Source organism: Aedes albopictus, chromosome 1 (genome assembly GCF_035046485.1).
Source record: "Aedes albopictus strain Foshan chromosome 1, AalbF5, whole genome shotgun sequence".
NCBI lineage: Eukaryota > Metazoa > Arthropoda > Insecta > Diptera > Culicidae > Aedes > Aedes albopictus.
In genome coordinates this window covers 230,044,444-230,067,997 of record NC_085136.1, presented here as the reverse complement: position 1 = coordinate 230,067,997, position 23,554 = coordinate 230,044,444, and the positions used below count along the sequence as shown (strand labels likewise).

The window sequence follows — 23,554 nt, the reverse complement described above, 5'->3', positions numbered from 1 at the left end:
ATGGAAACAACATGTGCATTTCATGCTTACTATGGCCATTGTATTGTTTAAACATTGTGAAAACTCACGAAAGCTAAACTGCCCATAACTGCATAACAGTCACATTCGACAAAAGTAGGCATTGGAGAAAATTGAGCTCAAAGTTTGCAACTTGCACTAGTATGGAAAAGGATCTAAATTTCTAAAATTTGGCAAAAATTCAAAGTAATTTACTTCGCAATGAAATCTTCTACAGCTCTTCTTGTATGCTGGGCGAATAGTTCAAAAAAATATTAGAGCAAAATATGATTGGTTGTACATTATGAGACGTTATGTATTTCCAGTGTGACTGTTATGCGGTTACATTCGTTAATATTTGTTAATGAGACAAAACGACTTGGTATTTTTTTCACATTTTTTGGAACAAACTTGTAAAGTTCATTTGGATAGATGAAAGTACTGATGATTTGGAGATGAGCCCCGGTATCAACTCAATTTTGACAAAAACTGCAAATGTTACAAATATGCAGTTATGGGCAGTAAAATTAATCGTCGAACTTGCAAAAAGGAAAGATAAACAATTATTCATATATCGTTAATGGTATCGTTATCATAAGTGTAATAATACTCGTAAAGTATTGAATAATGTCAATTCAGAAACTTCAATCATCGAATCATAAACCCATCGTTGCTGTTGTAATAATCATTCCACGAATTAAATTCTTATGATATGAACGATAGCTTGAACGATATATTTCTATGCGGGTATACGTCGTTTTCAAAATTTGTTACTGAATTCTAGTTTCGGCGTTGCCAACCTTCCAGATTTATCTGGATTTATCCAGATTTTTGAGGTCTCATTTAACAAAAGTCTGGAAGATCCAGACATTTATTTTCCGGATTTGTAAGGTTTTGCTCGGAATTTGTAAGGTTTTTGCCCGGAATTTGTAAGGTTTTTACGCAAATCCAGACTTTTCCAGACAAATCTTCCTAAATCATCCAGATTTTTCCAAAATTCACCTGGCGCTAGGATGTTTCGTGTAGCTTGTTTGTTGCTGACAGTCAGTGGCTGCGTTATTTGTTGCTCCGTTTTGACTAGTCCGTTCCACCCACAATTTCCAATTGGAACGACTGTCAGTTGTGTTTGTGTGTGTGAAATCATCTTTCATTGTGTAATGTGTCATTCATAAAACAGTACTCCGTTGTTGCTCAGCCAAAGCAGCATCGACGAAAACGACGGAGCACCAACAGAGAGCAGGCCACCAATGAGAAGGAAAGAGTTGGAAAATACAGGTGTGTTGCAGCCAGAGTACCAGCAGGGCCCAGAGTGAGTAGTGTGTCATATTTTTTTCCCTGGTCTATCATTCAAGTGAGCGAATTTACCTGGAACGGAACTTTAATTGATTCTCCATTCGCAGTAGAAACAAAGGGGAAAAGAACGGAGTTCCTGAGTTCGGTGGCTGGTAAAAGTGCTATATTTGTGGCAAGGTAACGTCCGACTACATACAACGGAAGTTGGCCTTTGTTCAGGAGTTTTGGATGTGAAGAAAAAGTGTTTCTTCGAGCTGCACCATCATCGATCGATTTTGCTTGGATGGCTGGTTGGTTGGCAGCTGCGAGAAAAAGAGTTTCTGGAAAATTTGCTGGAAACGTCATATGATTAGGTTGTTGGAGCTAATTTCAGGAAGGTTAGTTTCTTTGTTTAATGCATGCTATTTTGATTGTTAATTTTTAATTACCTCATTTACAGATACTGAATTCAGTCCTGATTCATCATAATTAGATATAACGAGAGAAGTTTCAAGGTCACTACAATATGTCTAGTCAAATTCCTCCACTGGTTTGTCATACTCCGCCTCCAATGGATTTCGACGATGAGGAGGAGGATGAAGTGGATTTGCCGGACCCGGAGGATGATTTTGACGACTTCAATTCGGTACCACCTGCCGAAGGAAGTGAAGATTTGCCAACGCCTGTGCCACCTCCACTGCCTGATTTCGATTCCCCTGTGAGACGAGTCCGAAAATCACCTTCGGTAGAAGGAAGTCCACGGAAAGAAGAAAAAGTCATTTCGCCTCTTCCGATCCCACAAGCCGTACCGGAAGATGTGACATGTGAAGTGGAACCGGACCAATCGAGGAACGAAAGTCCACCGTCCTTGATACTATCTCAAAACAACTTTTCTGAGAATGATGTTCCAAGTGATGACGAATTTCAAGATTTCGCTTTTCACCCACCGCAACCACAAGAAGAGTCGAGCATACCGGGAGCCGAGGACAATATTAGCATACCGTCCTTGCACCTAGATGCAGAAGTTTCGAAATCTGCTACACCAGTTCAGCTGTCAGAAAATGAAACCAGCGAACGGGATTCTTCACCTCAAGAACTCGACCCGGACCATCCGGCCCCGGAAGCGGTTCCGGATCCCGCCGCCATCACCCCTATTGCGGCCGAAGATCCCTGTAGCCGTTTCGACGACAACACCGAAAATGATTTTACTGATTTTACTACCGCCTCGAACGAAAGATCTGCGGTCCTGGAAGTGCCCACAGCCAACGATGTGTCCTTCGACGATGACTTCGCTCACATCGAATCAACACCCTCGGCGGACAGTAACTTCGTGTCGCAGAGCAAAACCGACTTTGCCACGTTTGATGCTGATTTCAGCAAGTTTGATTCATTTCCTGCATCATTCCCGGCGGCCACGACGACCACGACGGCTACCTTTGACGAACCTACGGGGAGCGTACCGAAGGACACGACAGACGCTGCCAAAGAAGAAACAGTTTTACATGAACCGATTGCAAAAGAGGAGGATGACTTCGATGGAGATGATTTTGACGATTTTCAGGTAAGTGTTAGTTATCTATTTTCTATTTGAATGGTAGCTACGCAGATGACAATAAATAGTCCTGTTCAACGACGTAGGTTGAACTTGCTCGAACTTGCTTCATCCCGCTCTTTCCCGTTTGTTGACAAATGGATAAGAGTAGGATGCAACAACTTCGAGCAAGTTCAACTTACGTCGTTGAACAGGACATATCGCGATGCGTGGGATATTTTTTCAGTAGAATTGCTCGAGAAATGAGTTAATAGTGCTTTTTCTAGACCGCAGTACGGTTCTAAAAAAATGTCAAAACTTGTCGTTCTCGGTCAAGAAAAAAAAAGGTTGTGCAACTTTTCTCCGAATGTTGTTTTTCCTAACGGCGATTTCCCGAATAAGACTTTTCCCTGAATGACCCATTTCGCGAAACCCCGATACACCCTTCTTCACTACATAGGGTTCCGGGTCATTTGCCCGAATGCCGTTTTGCCGATCATGAATTATGAACTCAAGTGATAATGCCATTACTACATATAAATCAAAAGAGCAGCCTGTTTTAAAGAAGTATAAATCTCCAATAAAATAATGGCAGTTTCAGCGCCTACTAATCTCTGTATGGTAAAATTAGAAAGAATAGCCTACACTGCGCAACATTTTTTTTTTGTCTCAAGAGCAAACTTATAGTTATAATATGTGTCTTTGGCAGATTTTGGGCCGCTGAATCCAATTCTGGGCTCAGATTCGCTCCAGCACGTCACAATTTTGAGCTACACCTTAATTTATAGGACAAAATATACGATTTTGGGCTTTTTTGACTGCAAGACATTAAACATGGAAATATTTTTTTAAGGGTAAATTGGTCAATTATCATCAAGAATTAACGGCTCGTGCAAAACATTTTGTTTTACCAAATCAAATTTGATAGATTTAAGAATTGGTATTCGAGGAAACGACATTCGGGCTAAACTAACAGAATCAGGAAAATCATTGCACTAAACTGATTTGTCTGGAGCGATTCCTCCTCCTCTCCTCTTTTTGACGTAATGATGTCGGCGGTCACCTGTGAGCCCAAGTAAACGAATTCTTCAACCGTCGATGGCTTCATTCTTTAGTCGGATGTACGTTTCCGCCATCGTTTCAAATTTACGAACTATAATATCAATATCATCAGCGAAACCAAGCAGCTGAACGGACTTCGTGAAAATCGTTCCACTCGTATTTATCCCTGCTCTCCTTATTATACCTTCTATCGCAATGTTTAACAGCAAGCACGAAAGAACATCACATTGCCGTAACCCAGAGTTAATGTGTGGCAACACTGCTGTGCAAACCGCGTGCGCGAACACACCAACTATATATCTAAATTTTTCGTTGTCGTATAATCGTAGAAATCATTTTTTTCGAGTTATTGGCTTGTTGATCGACGTATCCAAGCATATCGGTTAAAATCGGGCCGTCAGATACATTATTTTGTCGTATTTTTCGTAAACGTAAACAAGCATATCGTGAAATTGATCAAATCTGGGGTAGGTAGCAGGTGACTGCTACCCTACGAACAATCAATTCAGCTCTCGGCTACTAGTTATGAACCTCACATAACTGACTGAAGCCGAAGCTTCATCATGGCCACCTCTGGTGGTCCCATAGGACCACGATATCCGGCCTTCCTGGACCCTGGAAATGAATTTGGCAAACTGATTATTCTTGAAATGCGAGCAAAGGAAAATCGTCCTCTTCCAAATCCATTCATCATTGGAGAGAGTGTTGAAGCTGTTATTGGAGGGTCTGTTGAATCAGCACGCAGCGATGTACAAAGAACGCAATGCACGATCGAAGTACGTAATCCAGTTCACGCTGAAAAACTCATCGGTCTCACTGAACTATCCGACGGAACGCCAGTCTGCATCACGCTGCATCCCAAATTGAATTTGAGCAAGTGTATCTTATCAACAACGGAATTGTTGCATATGACAGAACAAGATATTCAAGATGCTCTGACGCCGCAGGGAGTAATTGGGGTTAAGCGCATCACTCGATTCGTTGATAGGAAGAAAGAGAATACTCCAGCGTTAATCTTGTCGTTCAACAGCACGACGTATCCTGAGCATGTGAAAGTTGGACTAACTCGCGTCGCCACGAAACCGTTCTACCCAAACCCACTACAATGTTATGGATGCTACCGATTCGGGCATTTGAGTGTACGCTGCCCCGGACCAAAAAGATGTTATAACTGCTCTGGAGAACATGTAGTGGAAAAATGCGATGAACCAGCTCAATGCGTTAATTGTGAAGCCGACCATCGCTCCACCTTCAGACGGTGCCCAGCGTATCAGCATGAAATGAAAGTCGTGAAAGTGAAGGTCGATTATCAGTTGTCATATCCAGAAGCTCGTAGAAGGCTTCAAAACGGCAACAGTTATGCAGAAGCTGCAGCTCAACCCTCAATGAGTGCATCCAGATATAACGCATTGATGGAATCCATTGAGAAAAAGAACAGGCAGATTGAAGAGCTGATTGCCAGCGTTAATGAAAAATCACAAGAGATCCAAAACATGTCAAAGAAGATGGACAGCATGAAAACATACATAGCAATGCTCGCTGAAAAGGTTCGCAACCAACCCGAATCACTTCAGAAGACGAAACAACCAAAACAAACAGATCCAATTGAGATGGACCAGACAACAGAAACAGGAAAACACAGCGGTTATCCCAAAAGACGGAATCACGGAAACAATTCTAAACAAACAGCTCCTGAAATCCAAAGAATGTGTCCAGCAGATCTGGAGGATAAAAGCCCACCACCGAAACGATTGACGTTGAGCATCGCTGAGCAAAACGATCCCACGGATTTCCCTATTACTCCCATGTACGTCTCGGACACCGAAGGTCCAGTAATGAGTAGCTCGTCCACAAAACCTCATCGTCATGGAAAATAGAACCCCATCAAAAAACAGTACTAGCAGCACACCCGATTATGACGAACATTTCACCAATATTGACGCTTCAACCAACCTGGACAATGGCAGACTTGAGGGAGGGGAATGTGTAGTACCCCCCTCACTCTCTTACGAGGGAGCGCAGCTGGGTGGAGGATTCATCCGGGACGTCATACCCCAGCCCGTTGATGAAGAATCCCCCAGTGCGGTCTGCCATAACCAAAGAAACCTAACTGAAATCAGGCCTTGCCTGTCGCTGACCCTGACTGAAGATGATCCAGGTTCGGCTGATGTTCCTTCGGCGGCAGTCGGCGACGGGCGCCTGTGCGTTACACAGGCAAGTACATTTTCACTTAACAATACAGAACAGTCAAATGATGCACACTACGTTACAGCAATCTCCACGAACGTACCTCCTGGACAATCTGACGGTCGTACATGCAACATCCGACAAAACAACAACGCAGGTATCTTACAATGGAATGTGAATGGTGCACACGAACGATATCCTGAACTACAGTTAATTGTCAACGAGCATCAACCAGCAATAATAGCTGTACAGGAAACTCGACTATCTCGAACAACAGTTTTCCAGAAGTTTCACCATGGGGAGTACGACTGGTCCATACGGCTCGGTCCGCGATCATCTTCGCAAAATGGAGTTGGACTCGTGGTACACAAGAACTCATCGTACAAATTCTTAAGCCTTAGAACTCCGCTACAGGTCGTAGCAGCGCAAGTCATGTATCCCGTTGCAGCTACCTATGCTAGCATATATATTCCGTGCCACACCCCCCCGCAAATGCTGCAAGAAGAATTGCAAAAACTAATAGATGAACTGCCACGACCAATAATGTTGTTAGGAGACTTTAACTGCCATAGTCCAATGTGGGGAAGTTCGAAAAGGGATGCGAATGGGGCCATTATAGAAGACCTTATAACACACAACCGATTAGTGCTCATGAATACTGGAGAACACACCAGATTGGACCCCCGCTCTGGAGCAACGTCTGCTATAGACCTTTCAATAGCATCACCGGAAATTGCCAGTAAATATAAGTGGAAAGTAGACGATGACACCAGGACGAGCGACCACTACCCTATATTAATAAACTCAGATGCAAGTCTACCACCATTACGCCAGCGCCAAAAATGGAAACACAACATCGCCAACTGGACAGAGTTTGAAGACGTTATTTTGGAGCGAATACCAAGAAATAGTGCTTTAACCGTGGGAGAATTCAGCAGTTCGATAATTGACGCAGCCGAGGCCAGCATTCCAAAATCATCCGGCAACGTAGGAAAGAAAGTAACCCCCTGGTGGAACAGCGAAGTCGAAGCAGCGATTAAGGAGCGTAGACGAAAATTGCGGAAACTAAGACGCTTGAAGAATGATGATCCACGTAAAGCAGCAGCTTTAACGGACTTCAAACTGGCCCGAAATGAATCTAGAAAAATAGTTGAATGCGCGAAAAAGACCTCATGGGAATCGTTTGCAGCCAGTTTTAACCCCCAAACATCCAGCAACGAAATGTGGCAACGCTTCAATGCCTTCTGCGGTAAACGACGAAGCCACAACCGCGTTTTGAAGATCGGTGATGAAACAGTCACTGAACCAGAGAGTATTGCAGAACAACTAGCCGACTTCTTTCAGCAAGTTTCCAGCTTATCCGAAGAAACGATCGAAAGTCAATCGAATCATTCAGGCGAAGGAACAACGATTGATGGCTTCAACGAAGACTTCACAATTGACGAGTTATTATGGGCGTTAGATAAGGCTGGTAGTAAATCTGTAGGAATTGACAACATCAGCTATCCAATGCTATGTCATCTACCAATACGAGTTAAAATGCAACTACTCGACACGATCAACTGTATTTGGAGAACAGGCGAAATACCACAGATTTGGAAAGAAGGAATTGTCATACCGATTCCCAAGTTAGGCAAGGACCCAAAAGTTCTGGGAAATCAGCGTCCAATAACTTTGCTTAGTTGCTTAGGCAAGACTGTCGAGCGCATGGTAAATAGACGGCTCGTGGAAGCTCTGGAAAAACACCAACGGTTGAATAAACACCAATTCGCCTTCCGTAAGGGTCGAGGGGTCGACCTATATTTGGCAGCGTTAGAAGAATCGATACGAAACGTAGTGGATAGCAACGATCACTGCGAAATTCTCATGATCGATATCACAAAGGCGTATGATACAGCTAATAGAAATAAAATTATATCAATATTGGATGGCTGGGGAATCCGAGGAAGAATGCTAAATTTCGTACGAAGCTTTTTGACTGACCGGTGCTTTCGTGTTGCGGTTGGGGATACCTTGTCATCCAAGCGTGTTCAACAGACAGGAGTGCCGCAGGGATCTACATTATCAGTGACACTATTTCTCGTATTAATGGAGACGATTTTCAATGACGCACCCAAAGAAATTGAAATGTTTGTATATGCTGACGACGTTATAGTAGTTGTAAAAGGACATACGCCTAGAGCAGTTAGGAAAAGACTGCAAAAAGCTGCCAAAGCGCTTGAAAAATGGAGCGCACGAATCGGTTTAACCATATCCAGCGAAAAAACCAGATTCATGCATATCTGCAAAAAACGAAAACACCCGGAAACACCTGATTTGATCATGAGTCATGAATCCATCCCTGTAGTAAAATATGCTAGAATTCTTGGAGTATTCTTCGACAGTCGCTTGAATTTTAAGAGACATGTTGCTGAAGTACGAAACAAATGTCAGACAACAATAAATTTTCTTAAGGGCGGACGGGACGGTCGAGGAAATATCCGCCATTGCTCTGTTTCTTCTAAGATGGTAATCTCAGGTTCTACTTCTTATAATGGAACAAAAATCTATCATTGTGTATGCTCACTTGCAGTGCATATGCTGATTGTTTTTCAGCCTCATCTGTGCGATAGAAATCGAGATTACCATCTTCAAAATCGCGAGGCAAATTGTTAGAAAGAGAGGGAAGATAGGAAAAATAACACAGCGTCCCGATTCACCTTAAAGCAATAGGAAACCGTATGGGTGGAGGAGCCAGGAAAACACTATTACAAATCAACAACACTGTCCTTCTTCCAAAGCTACTATTTGGAATAGCATTGGTTAACGGGGGCAGTTCAACCAATATGAAAATGCTACAACCTCTATATAACGCCGGAGTACGTGAAGCATGTGGGGTATTTCGCTCAAGTCCAATCGAATCGATAATGGCAGAATCTGGACAATTACCTTTTTCTTATTTAGTAATCCAGCAGACTGCATCGAAATCTATTCGTTTACTAGAAAAGGAGAATCTTCTATGTGATAGACAAGAATCTAACCAACAAGAAGATGATGATGCCGCACACATCATACGCAACTACCCTTCAATAAGAAGGGCCAGATTCGCCTATGAAAACCTTACTGGCAATCAAATTCCCTGTATCGCCCGTCTACCTTGCATAACAGGAAGATCTTGGTACGACAGAAAACCTAATATCGATTGGACTGTTAAACATAATTATAAGGTTGGGCAACCCCCAATCAAAGCAAATCAGATTTACCGTCATTTGCTCAACAATTCATATCAACAGTACCGAAAATTTTTCACTGATGGATCTGTAGACTCTGGAAACGTCGGTTTTGGAATAGCTTCAGATAATATCAATATTTCGATTGGACTACCCAAGGAGTGCTCAGTTTTTTCCGCTGAAGCAATGGCTGTTCTCTACACTGTACAAAACCTCGTCAATGAAAACGAACAAACGGTTATCTTTTCGGACTCAGCAAGCACACTGGAAGCACTTCAAAAGGGGCAGTCTAGACATCCTTGTATTCAACAGTTGGAGAAGGAACTATTAACAAAACGAGTTGTACTATGCTGGATACCAGGACATGTCGGAATTACAGGAAACGTTAGAGCAGACAACCTAGCAAAGCAAGGAACAACAGCGGAAATAATGGAAATTCCCATCCCGGGAGAAGATGCCATACGAAGTTGTAAAGCAGCTATCCGATATAAATGGGAAAATGAATGGTTCAGGTGCTCCAACTTTCTTCGACAAGTGAAAGTCTCCACTTTTCCATGGATAGATCGGTCGTCTGCAGTGGAACAGAGAGCATTAAGTAGATTAAGGATAGGGCACACGAACATAACCCATAGGCATCTATTTAGTAGAGACTCAAATATATGTGAAACGTGTAATGAAGTATTGACAGTGCGGCACATACTTGTGGATTGCAGAAAGTATGAATTACAAAGAAGTCAATGCAATCTTAAAGACAATTTATGTGAAATCCTTAGCTTTGAAAAAGAAGAAGAAGACAAACTTGTAAAATTTCTTAGACGTTCTGATTTATTATCTAAAATTTGATACTTTTTCTCTAATATAGTAATAGGATGAATGACTGTATAGTTAAATCCTGAATCAAATAAAAAAAAAAAAAAAATGCCGTAACCCTCTGCGAGATTCGAAGGGACTCTAGAGTGTCCCTTAAAATCGATGAACAAGTGATGTGTGGGCACGTTGTATTCGCGGCATTTCTGCAACACCTAGCGGATGGCGAACATCTGGTCTGTTATAGCACGTTCATCCATGAATCCAGCCTGATATTGCCCCACGAACTCTCTTGCAATCGGTGATAGACTGCGGCATAAAATTTGAAAGAGTATCTTATAGGCAGTGTGATGTGTGATCGCGCGGTAGTTCCCGCAACCCAACTTGTCGCCCTTTTTGTAGATGGGACACACGAAACCTTCCATCCATTCCTGTAGTAATACTTTCCTCTTCCCAAACCTTGATAATGACCCAGTGTAGTGCTCTCACCAGTGCTTCTCCACCGTATTTTAGAAGCTCGCTTGGTAGTTGATCTGCTCCAGCGGCTTTGTTGTTTTTCAACCGGCCAACCTCCTCCTCAATCTCTTGAAGGTCAGGGGCCGGAAGTCTTTCGACCTGTGCACATACTCCTAGATCTGTTACCACGCCACCTTCGGTACTTGCAACGTCGCCATTGAGGTGCTCATCGTAATGCTGCCGCCACCTCTCGACCACCTCACGCTCGCTCGTGAGAATATTCCCGTGATTATCTCGGCACATGTCGGCTTGCGGCACAAATCCTCTGCGCGAGCGGTTCAGCTTCTCGTAGAACTTTCGTGTGTCCTTAGCGCGGTACAGCTCTTCCATCGCTTCGCGATCTCGTTCTTCCTGATGGCGCTTCTTCATCCGGAAGACTGAGTTATGCCTGTTCCGCGCCTGTTTGTAACGTGCCTCATTCGCTCTCGTACGGTGTTGCAGCATTCTCGCCCATGCTGCATTCTTCTCGTTTTTCAACTGTTCACATTCGCCGTCGTACCAGTCGTTTCTGTGATTCGGAGTCGCGAAGCCTAGTGCTGTAGCCGAGGTACTACCTATGGCGGATCGGATGTCCCTCCAGCCATCTTCAAGTGTAGCTGCGCCAAGCTGCTCTGCCGTTGGTAGGGCCACAGCTAACTGCTGCGCGTAGTCTTGAGCCACTTCTGCGTTATTACGCAGCTGCCTGATGTTGAGCCGCGGCGTTCGACTTCGATGCGAGAACTGTCGAAAGTTTTGAGCGCATGCATACAGCGACTAAAGTAGTGATCCGAATCTATATTCGCACTGCGGTATGTGCGGGCATTGGTTATATCCGAGAAGAATTTACCGTCGATCAGAACGTGGTCGATTTGGTTTTCTGTTTGATCCCTTATTACCTGCGCGTTCAAGTCGCCGACAACGATTTTCACGTCACGCGGCGAGCAACCATCGTATGTTTGGTCTAACTGCGCGTAGAACGCTTCTTTCTCGTTATCAGGTCTCCCTTTGTGTGGGCAGTGTACGTTGATGATTTTATAGTTGAAGAAACGGCCCAACGTGCACATCCAACGTGCACATCCAACGTGCACATCCACACGTTGTCGCATCTTGCCCAACACTATAAATCATGTTCCCGGTTCATCGGTGGTGCTACAGCTTTGGTAGAAGGTAGCCGCTCGATGCCCGCTTCTCCACACTTTCTGTCCAGTCCAACAAAGTTCCTGCAACGCCACGATGTCGACGTTGAGGGGATGTAGTTCGTCGTAGATTATCCTGTCACATCCTGTGAAACCTAGTGTTTGCCGATTGTATCGAGTCGTATTTTCTCCTATGTTATTCGCAATGGGGACTTTTACGGGTGGCTTATTGGGCCTACGCCAACACTCCTGTCTCGCCGAAGGGCCATCGTGCCAGTTCTGTTTAACGTCCCAACCAACACTGGGACAACCACGCTAATGGGGCTATCACCTTGGATCTAGCTAGGTGTGATGTAGCATTTCTTACGCTTGCCAGAACAGACGCTGTTTGAGCCGCACCTCCTTGGTGAACTGACGCTCGCGCGTATCGTACCTCCTCAATCTAGCTGAAGTCAGAAGGACAACAGTGTCCAGGCTGCACCACCAACTAAGGACACAACTCTTAGCTGGCGATCTTTATCATTGCTTGACCCGTGGAAGCATGAGGTAGGAACTTGTGAGGACCAGAGCTATGTTGGACGCTCTCCTTATCGACTCACCGTTTTGCAACCTTAAAACTCAACGTACCTAACATGAGCTGTTATCATATTTTTTTGTATCGCACAATAAAGCGTGCGAAATATCGCTAAAGTATCTAAATTATAAAAAATATAGTAGGTATGTAATGGCAAAAAGTACCTATCCGAAAAAAATCTCGATTACCTAAAAAACATATTTGATGATACCTACCAAATTTTTTTATGAGGGAAAAGCTTTTCACTTCCAGAATTTGAATCGAGTTTAGATTCTTTTCTTTATACAACACATCAAGGCCTTGGAGATGAACCAGCCCCTGGCTGAAAATCTCGATAATAAAGATAATAATAACATTAAGGCCGATTTCTTCGCTCCTGCTCAGGCCTTATACTAGATTTACGAGTTAACCAGAAGTGTAGAAATCGGCCCTCAATTGACTGTAATGTGATATTCCTTTGAATGGTCTTATTTGCATCAATCTACATGCTCGGTGCCAATCAAGCATGGATTAGACTCGAAACTCTTTAGTCTTTACGAAGTTGTTAAATGATTAATGAATAGAAACAACAAAATTTGTCATTTAATAACAGCCTGTTCGCTAGAATAATTTTAAACCAAATCCACAGGAATTTGCCACGTTTCCGGCCGAAACTACGCACACCTCGAAGCCAACGGAAGCGATTGTGAAAACACATGAACCCGCCTTAGATGACGGCGTAAGTGATGACGATGACTTCGGTGATTTCAGCGATTTCAAGCAATCGGATGGTACAACTTCAGCTGAAGCTGTTGCTGCTGCTGCTACTACTTCTGTGGCACCGACCTCTCGCTCGTATCTATTTCAACCGGAAAGCATATTGAGTATTATTAGCGGAATGTTCCCAACTTGCGCCACCGAGGACAATCAGGACGACACCGGTCAGGTCGTCCACTGGGCGAATTTACTCCAGCGGAACAAGGTCCATAACGAGCTGAACGATATGGATGCAACGCAAGCGCTCAGCTATCAATATCCCAATTCCGAAAGCAACAAATCGCTCATCCGGGCCCTGGGTATCGACTCAAGGAATATTGTAAGTGGTTTTTGCATTATTTAATAAATCATGAGTTTCATTACGAATAAAATTGCAGCTATTTGGTCCAAAGTGGAACAGCTCTATGCCACGTTTTGCGGCAAATCTTAGCTTTAGCCCCTTGGAACCGATGAAACCAGTTTCGAGTAGTTCCGGGAATAGTATCAGCAGTAGTAGCAGTGCGGCTACGATAAATTCAAGCAGTAGTGCAGGTCGGCAGGAAGCCCCCGGTAGCAGACATCACGCATCTCATAGCCAGCACCATCTAGCGTTCGGTCTGGATCCGCTGCACCCTACAACGGGACCGCCGTTGACAGCGTCAGGGGCGCTGGCGGGAAATGTGCCCGCGGTGCAATTCGACTGGAACAGCTCGGGATTGGTGAATCCTCTTGAAGGTAATTGTCGATTCCGGTATTGTTTCATTTCTGTGCGCTCAGTACTAATCATTCATTACTTTGGTTTTTGGAAAATGTTTTTTTGTTGTTGAAAAGCTACATCACGGAAAGTACTGTAGGCACCCTAAACCCAATGTGATAAAAGTAAGGTTCTTCTTCGTCTTTTTTATTTTTATGGCTCTACGTTCCCACTGGAACTTGGCTTGCCCCACTTTAATTTGGTGTTTTTTTATGAATTTGTATATTGTAAAGCAATCACAATAATACTATTATTATTTTTTTTTTAAACCATCATTAGGGCTCTAGTAAGCCTGTTGATGTAGATCAAATAAATAAATAAATAAATACACTATGTCCAGGGAGTCGAGAATATTTTCCCGACCGCAACGAGATTGGCGATTCATAGCCTCAAACATAAAAAAAAAACCTTTGCAACTTTGAATTCAAACTTTAGAGGTACGCATCTGACAAACGAAGCCTCGAATGAAGCCGGACTTGTTTATCCTGGCTTTGCTCACTTGCAGCATGATGCAGGTTTTTTTTTAATAGAGCGCATTTGTTTACGAATTTTTAAGATTGGTGCTCATTAAATCATTGTGGCCATTGTGGCAGCCATATGTGTAGTCTCTGAAGTTTCTCCTGAACCACTAGGCTAGCTGGAGTCCTCCAGTACGGTGAAGAAATCCTTTCACGCAATGCGATTAAAATTAATCTCTTAATCACATTGCCCTGAACCTCAACGTTTCAGCTTTATTTATTTTACGAATGCAATAATTATTCTCTAAAACTTTTCGTCAAATGATCAAGCCTTGAATGGATTGACACCAAACTTGTAATGTGAACCTAAGATTTTGAAGAGATTTTTTGTTAGGTTCCTCCATGCCAGAAATTAAGTGTTCGCAGGTCTTCTTCAATCGCGTGAAGCCAACGCCCGCGATAGCGTCGATCACAACTCTTTCTTCCGACATTCACACTACGTCTCCAGTCCACAGTGGTCTGTCGTATTTTATGGATACGGATGTGTCGTTGTCACATGTTTCAAGACAAACAGATTATTCAACCACTTCCAACAGCTTCCCATAAATAAACTACCTTAGCACTAGCAACACTAGGCCTGCTTCTGTTTCTATCCGCAATCATATCAACGTCAAGCCTATCTTCGCTGTTTTGCTGTTTCTCCACATATTTACGACCGATGTCAATGATGTTGATATCGTTCGTACGCAAAGCTGAGAAGCTGAGAAAGCTTAGTCGTTACTATTCAGAGTTTCAGGAAATGATGGACGACAACGGGTACTACAAAGTTTTAGTCACTCAGCCAGTCTCGCTTGATTTTTTTTTGTTTGTTAACTATAATTGAAAGCTGGAAGGACAAATTATAAAACTACCTATTTCCGTTCAATAATAACTTTTTTCCAATGGGTGTCTACAGTATCATATTGATGTAACCGTGAATATAAACTAACAAATTATCATTCTTTATTTACATAAGAATCCGTTTTAGCTGCAAATCCCACTAGAGAATAGAAACGACCCTGTCGGATATCCACGGCTTAAAATAGAATTTTTTACTAACCCACACTTTGTTTAGATACTATTGTGTACAAAATTTGATCAACACACGCTAATCGCTTTGTTCGCTAGTTGGGTTTGTGATACGTTTGAAAAATTCGAGTACTTATTGAGTTTATTGACTGACATCATGTTTCTTCCATATTTTATTCATCATTCACTTTTTTAACTACATATCTTCTCTATAATCTGTTTGAATAATTTTTATTAAAACGAGTATAAACTACTGTAAAAATATCCCAGCATCACACGCACACACATTATTATTGGACCTAGAACAGCTAGAGGTGATGGCTAATCTAAAAGATAAAATAAATATTGATTCCTCCTCCTCCTCATGTGACGCCAACGTTGCGCCATCATTACCTTCGACAATAACGACGACAACAATTACAACAATGGCTAACATCACATGTGATGCTGCCAAACAAAAAACTGGCGGTGGATCTCTGTTGGACGATTTGAACGTGTTTTGTTCCAACAACCCGCCCTTATCCCTAAAATCACTATCGCCGGCCTTGGGATGTAACGTCGGCCTCAACGTCACCTCCTATTGTTTTACCGATGGCACCACTACTACCACTACTGCGGCTACTGCTGATACTACTTGTAATATCGCCTCCCGTTCACCAACACATTCACCATCACCATCACTACAATCCCCATCAACGACTAATACACCGTTACTAACAACCATAACAACAACAACAACATGCGCCACTAATGGCGCTCCGATGGATGGTGATGGCCATACGGCTACCGCCGTCGATTCCGCTTCCGTAACTCTGCAAACGTTTGATGATTATTTGGACCTTAGTAAGTTTTTAACATCTGGCTATCTCACGGTGATCGCTTTGTTTTTTTTTTTTATTCTTTGTCAGTAGTGCATAATGGTCTCCGAAGTGGAGAACTTTTTATATATAAGATTGCATGGTTTATGTCGAATTTGGGTTTGAACTTAGGTTGAAACTGGATCGACAGAAAATATGTGCCCAAACAAGTGAATATCAAACAAATAAATGGTAATGCATGCGAAGTTGGGTTGGGGTTGCAACTCTGATTTGATCCAGTTCCTACCCAGGTTTAAAAATGAGAACTACTTCAGTTATTTTTTTGTATAATTTAATTTGAATACCGTTATTTGCATTTCGGGCATGCCGTTTTATCTTATTTAAGTTGAGACATTTTGTGCTTTGTATTATTTTGGGCAGTTTATGTTAAATGAATAATATTCAATTATTTTTTTCATGCTTTATTTATTTATTTCTTGGCTGTTATGTATGTTGCATGATTGCATGTAACGCTGCTACATACATAATTTATTACAGAGGTAAATAAAGTTGTGTTGAACATCTTTTATATGAATTTTTGTAATTTGTTATCAAGCAAACGAGTAAGCATCAACATAATGCTAATTATTCAAATCAGCGGCTCTACAGATAAGGGAAAAAACTATTCAAATCGCCACGCAGTGAACAGAATTGTCAGACAAAAGAGGCACAAAACAAGCAACAAAGAAGGTGCGACGATTAGTCTTTATCCCTACTGGTGACAGATAATGACATGATCTCCAAATTTTTTGTTGCAGACAAAACGGAAGCTGAATTTGTTGCGTACTTTTCAACTCGTGAATAATCAATTATTACTAACCTAAAGTCGAAACTGTTTGATGATAGAGGTTCACCAGAGTTGCAGTGTTTACCGACTCGAAGTTACCGTTCGAAAATCGCAATGCAAGGCTTGAAAATCTCTAAACTCGTGGTGTACGATGTTAATCCCATTATTTTCAAGTTAGGACAAACTTATGTCGCATGGGTTGTTTTGTCGCAACAAATACAGGTTGCGACATTGTCATTATTGTTGCGCGATGGTTGAATTTTGATTCACTGGCCACGAGAGATCACTATATAGGGGTAGGTGGGGCAATATGGACACCCCAAGGTTTTTGCCAACTTTACCTGGCAAGATGTCAAAAAAGTTTAGTTTTTTGATACATGCATCCTTTTAAAGTCTATTTAGCATCTATTGCATAAGAATGCTCACGAAGAAAAAATATTTATCCACTTCAAAAAATGTTATGAAAAATGTTAGTTTTTCATGACCGTCTTCAAGCATACGGGGCAGAATGGACACCCCCATGGGGCAATATGGACACCATGAGAGTTTTACGAGTTTCGTACATTGTTTACACCTATAAAGTCATTTCATTGCAAAACAACTATTATAGATGAATAATACGCCGAAGTAGTTCATTTTTGTTCATTTAATTTAACTTCAGGCTGTTTTGGATAAAGCTTCGTTTTTGCCGGCATGTACAGCTGTGCCTAGAACAACTATTTTCCACTGCTGTCGTTTTTTGACCAATTTGTTTCACCCTATGTCTACTATAGTGAACATTTAACCGAAACTATACTGAAATCGAAGAATTTGGTTGGTTTGTGATTTAGGTTATATTTTCCCTTGCCGCTTCTTTCAAAAAGGCGAGTGTCCATTGTGCCCCGGCAGCAGAAGATATTTCCAAACTTGATTTTTGATATAATAAAGATGAAAATATAAACATGTTAAGCATGTAGATACAGCAAAACTACTTGCATGTGTTCTAGAAATATCAGGTTTTAATCGACCTGCAATAAATTAATTACTAAATCTTATTTTAGATGGTGTGAAAATTATAATTTTCATGCACAAAAAACGGAGGACGCAACTTTTTCGTGTAAAATCAAGTATAATTTTAATTTCGAATGTTTCTTTTCTGAAACTACGTTTTAGACAAATGGACTATATTCTCCATTCATTAAAAGTTCAAAAAAGTTCGCATATTTCAAAATATTGAGGGTGTCCATTCTGCCCCGGTTGTCCATAATGCCCCGCCTACCCCTATATACATTATAATGGTGTCAAACAGCGTGGGTGTTGCTTAATTGGCTGCTGTTTGCACTGGATTCTGCCACGAAGACCTCCAGGGATTTCTCCAGAGATTCTTTCCGTGATCTCTTAAGAATTCTTTCTGGGATTCCTGCAGAAATTCCTTACGACATTCCTATAGGAATTCATTCCGAGATTCCTCAAGGAATTCCTTCTAGTTTTCCTCCATAAATCCAGAAATTCTGTGATACCGCAGAATTTTTTGCTGGAATTCCTGCAGGAATTACATAAATGTGCAACGGAACACAACAATTATTAGCTTCAGTTTCCAAGTTCATTCCATGATTTCTCCAGAACTGAATTCAAGGATTCCTTTAGGAGTTCCTTCTGTAATTCCTCAGGGAGCTCCATTTGAGATCCTTCTTGGGGTTTCTTCAGGAATTCCCTCTGGGTTCCTTCCAGGAGTTTCTTCTGCGATAGATAAAAAACTTTCATCTGGGTTTCCTCCAGAAACTCCTTCCAAGATTTCTGCTAAAAATTCTTCAGGGACTTAAAAAGGTTCCTTCTGGAACCGTATAACTTCTCGATGTCCTCCAGATACGTTTCCATGTCCTTACCACTCCGTTAGTTCTGGTTCGTTTGGGAGCACCGTTTTTTAGAACCGTTGTACGGATCTGGATGAAAATGCATCACACTGATGACAACCACTGAACAATCAGCGTGATGCATTTACAGCCATACCCGTTCACCGGTTCTTAAAGACGGTGCTCTAGAAATTTGAGCCATGTACTCCAAATACCTTGTCCTTAACGGTAAAGTATTTTTGTAGACTTCTGCATGCTTTGCTGCACCGTAGAGCTTCTGCAATGCTTTCGCTTTCTAACTCTGCACAATTCAGTTCATTAGCTTCTAGGTGTTATATGTTAATTGATGTTACGGGAATTGATTGTATCATCTTTCTTTCCTTCCCAAATATCACACCTTAAACCTTGTACAGGTGTACAAGAGATCCTCCAGGAAGGTGGCGCACTCCAGTCCCACAAGAATGGGTCAAAGGGCGAAATTTTGGATTCGAAAGTCGCAGAAAACGCAAGCACGGCTACTGCAGATGAAGTAGTGGCAACAGCTGCACCAACGAAAACGATCTTAGAGTCACGTTCTTACGCCGCGGAAGAACCTTCTACCGCATCAATGAAGATGACAAACACTCTCAAATCGTCGTCGTTTGAACAAGAACCTCCGACTGAGGTGAATCGCAATGAAGACGGCGAGGGTGAGTTTGAGTTTATCGGTAGCAGTAGTAGTAGCACCAGCAATCAGTATCAGCAACCAACGTCAATTCCCGCAACAACCAGCCCCTCAATACCATCCGTATCATCTACTCACGGTGTAGTGCCCTCATCGACGAATGCTGCTTCGTTTCCTTTAGGACTTTCTTCGCCCTCGGTCACATCCAGTGGTAGTGTGGTTCGAACGATAAAATTGCCGGAAACACATATCTACACGCCGAGCAAGTGTGTCAACCCGGTATCTAGGGATTCAACGGATCGGACAGAAGTTTATGGTGAGATAGACGGAGATTCTCGTCTTGGTGGTGCGTTTGATAAAACTATTGCTGTACGAGAATACCATGATGTTGAATATAGTTTGGAGAAGAGTTTGGCAAAAAATCAGGGATCAAGTAGCGGGGACAACGAATTTGACGAGTTCCGCGAGTTTCAAGCAGTGCGAAAGGTGGATAATGAAGACTCCAGCAGGTCGTCTGATTTAAAACAAATTCATGATGACTTTGATTTCGTGAACAAGAAGAACAAAATTAGCAGCTTTTCTAAACCGGTGATAGGTACTTCTCCGACAGCCGAGCTGGATCAGTTAGACGACGAATTCAGCGATTTCCAAGCAGCAGTGCCAGTGTCAGAACCCGCGAAACCTATCGTGAATAAACCACTATCGAATGTTTCAAACGAGCATAATCGCTCGAATACTAGTTCTCCAATTCTGTTAAGTCCATCAATTCTCTTACCTCAGCAGGCACAGCCTCAGCAGCCGGCCGAATCTAACAGGGTAACCCAAATAAACTGGCCGGATCCAGGAATAGACCCTGACGAGTTGGCCAGGTTCGAGGCTGCATTCCCTAAACCAAAGGTGGCTCCTCAAGCAAGTGGTTCCAACAATTCCACTCCAAAACACGCTTCGGTTGCAGTGGCGAATGCCGCAGATGATGATGAGTGGACTGACTTCGTCTATTCAAAACCTGCAACCGAAAAACCATCACCTACCAGGTCAAAACATTCTCCTTCCACGCACAGCACCAGCCAACAAGAGGAGTGGACCGATTTCATTTACAGTGCTCCTGTAACGCAGCATCTGTCTTCTAGTCAAAACAACTTCAACTACCAGAACAACTCCTTAGGCGCTGGTAGGTTGGGAGGGCCCAAGTTCAACTCTTGGAACCAACCGCAGCTTCCCCCTCCGCAGTTCAGTTCATGGAATAGCAATAACTACTATTGCCCTAGTAGCAATTCGTCCGCGCCAATCGCTGCTCAAAAGGAAAAAGTGCCAACGTTTTCCACCGCTCACGCACTTCCTGCTCATCACACAACCAATTTCTACCAAACGCCTCTATCCACTGCAGGTAGAAGCATGCCACCACCGCAAGCTAATCACATTCCAGGCATTTCCCAGTTACCGGAACTGTCATTCATCACTCCGAATTCCACTCCCGGTGGCGGTGGCCCCGGGCCAGGAGTAAAACCCTTTGCCCACTCTTTTCTCAACAACGTGATATCGAGTAACAGTTTCACCAAGAAATGATTGTTACTGTACGGTGGCGGTAGTGGTGAAACTATCGGGGGTGGTAGTTGTTCTAGCAAACGTTTGCCGACGACGAAAACGCGTCGCATTCTCCAAAAACAATCGGAATCCGATCCACTACAGCCGCAGAATCACCATCAGCGCTCAGTTCCAGCGGTCACGGCCGGAGTCCCTGGGGGAGATGTTATCATGTAAATATGTAGCTTCAATCCAGTTTCCTTTCCAAGGATATCCTACCCACCCAGGAACCATGTTCAGATAAGCCCTTTCACTGCTTATAGTTATATAGTTGACGTAAACGCCTATAACAGACGCTACCTTATTCCTTCAAAAAAACGGTTGTTTGCCAAATCTTTAAAACAAATATCGAAAGATCTAATCAAAATGTTTTAACTAACAAGACTGGAAGTAGGGTTTTAGAAACCCCAAGCGAAATAATAGTTGATTTCAAGTTGACCCTCTGCCGTAATCTACTAATATAAATTCCTTCCCGAGACAACTATGTACTCACTGTTCTAACAGTCTTCTAACAACACGCTCAGAAAACCGTTCTGATAAACGTGAACAAACAATCACGAATATGAGAACAAGCAAATATACACCGTAAACTGGAACTAGTTCCAGCTGTCAATATGGGCGTTCTCGATACCGTGACATCTAGTTCACGGTGTACATTTCTTATTGTTGTTATCGTTGCTATGCATAGTCCCCGTTTGTTCTCGTTGCCGTGATTGGGAGTGCACGTATATCGGAACGGATTTTTTTGCGTGAAGCCATCCTCGATGGCCGTAGATTGCTTATTATTGCTCATGTGAATTTTTTAATACATTCGTCAATGTTTTCACCAGCAATACCTTCAAAAGTTCGAATAGGTATGACTTCGAAGTTGAATCACACTTATTCTAATAATGTCTTTGGCGTTAAAAATATTTGTGATTTGCTAAAGTATTCTTCGTTAAATGTCCATTGGGGTTGAGCTGAAAACCATCCTGTATTTCTTGACTCGATGACCAATAACACTTGCGTTACGTCAACTATATTGAAATAAGCAGTATAAAGTATATCGATCGTATGAAGCGGTGTAATCTGATTTCAGTTGTTTCAGAGACAATATGACTTATTAAATATTGCGACAGTCGTTGGGCTATAGTTTTAGCGATTTGTTCCCGCGAAAAATCATCATCCGTGGATAATTTGTTTAAGTATTTCAATTTGTTGCATCGTTTTTATTATTAAGATCTTTCTATTTTTGTTAAATGCCAAAAAAGACATTGTGTATAGAACTGGTACTTATTGTAGAGTAAATAAGAAACCTACAGCTAAAAGTTGTGTAACTTGTACTTAACTTGTAGACTAGGGAACACGAAAAGGAGGAAAAAGCGCGAATACTAGAAAATCGAAAAGACTTGCTACTCATACCTACTTTCCTTTGGAAACTTATTGGTTGTTTAACTGAGTGGTTAAAAAAAGCTCGCTGATTAGAAGACCGTTCAGATCCCATGCTTAACGGAGCTAATAGAGTTGAGTGTAGACCAGGCAGTTTTATTATTAGCATGTTATAATCTATGCCATGTGTGGCTAGCATGCGGAAAGCGAAACCATTTTTAATCAATAAAGGGGATCCACATTATTTATTTAGCAAATTTATGTGATAGTAGCTACATTGTATGAAAAACAATTATTTATCCGAACCCTCCCATCTTTAAGGCTAGTATTATCCAATATAAACGTCGTTTCATCATCCTCTGCTGTAGTAGTAGTCACTGTCTTGTTAGTGGAACGGTGGGACGAAAAATGGTCTGCGATAGTGTAGAGATGTATCTACTAGCCTGGTACACGGTTTATATGGGAAAATATAAAAAATGAAAAAACTCCAACTCCTGTATACTTTTTGAGTCCCATTTTGGTCCCATATAAACTGTGCAAAATTTCAGATCGATTGAAGAAACTATATTTTAGCGCCCGCCATTCTTAGTTTTTCATACGATTTACTATGGGGAAACTTTACTTCTTCAAAGAAAAATCGTTTGAGGTCACCCATTGATCCCTAAAAATGAGTCGTTGAATGATTTATGTAGACAACTTCACGAGGAATCAGACCTCCGAAGACCACAAAGCGATGCGACATCCATGAAAAAGATTATTAATCCTTACCCGATCGATAAAATAACGAGATTTTATTATTTATTGTTATTCCTTACATCAGAGGTTCCCAAACTTTTTGCTACCGCGGCGCCTTTTGAAATTTTCAAAATTTTCGCGGCGCACCAACAACTTTTTACAAAGAATTTTAATAATTTGAACACCTGCACTGCCGTGAATCGCAAGTCAGTCCCATATGTAAAAAGTAGGCATTGAGAAAATGGACTCTGAAGATTTTAAATTCGATTTCTATGTGAAATTTCAAAAAATCGCCATAAAATGAATAGGTACTACTGTGATCATCACGAAACTTTCACAAATTGTTTCAAACATGAAAACGTAACTGCGAAAAATATAAAACTTTCTAAAACAGTGTTCGATTTTGAACTGCAGGGTGCACAAGTTCGTAATGGGACTGACT

The 23,554-nt window shown here is 42.0% G+C and overlaps 1 protein-coding gene across 3 annotated transcripts; it reads left to right on the top strand.

Annotated features, from left to right (window-relative positions):
- Window positions 1–1,174: 1,174 nt before the first annotated feature.
- Window positions 1,175–22,648, top strand: LOC109429690 (mucin-5AC). 3 transcript variants are annotated; one of them, XM_019705704.3, is made up of 7 exons: window positions 1,175–1,306; window positions 1,398–1,667; window positions 1,730–2,830; window positions 12,899–13,345; window positions 13,404–13,740; window positions 15,556–16,128; window positions 19,175–22,648. In XM_019705704.3, the coding sequence occupies exons 3-7, from the start codon at window positions 1,796–1,798 to the stop codon at window positions 20,989–20,991; spliced, it is 4,209 nt and encodes a 1,402-aa protein (XP_019561249.3). In that variant the 5' UTR covers window positions 1,175–1,306; window positions 1,398–1,667; window positions 1,730–1,795; the 3' UTR covers window positions 20,992–22,648. The 3 variants fall into 3 exon arrangements, with proteins under 3 accessions (XP_019561249.3, XP_062702374.1, XP_019562341.3); XM_062846390.1 differs by having other exon boundaries at window positions 1,258–1,272; XM_019706796.3 differs by lacking the exons at window positions 1,175–1,306; window positions 15,556–16,128 and having other exon boundaries at window positions 1,313–1,667.
- Window positions 22,649–23,554: the final 906 nt, after the last annotated feature.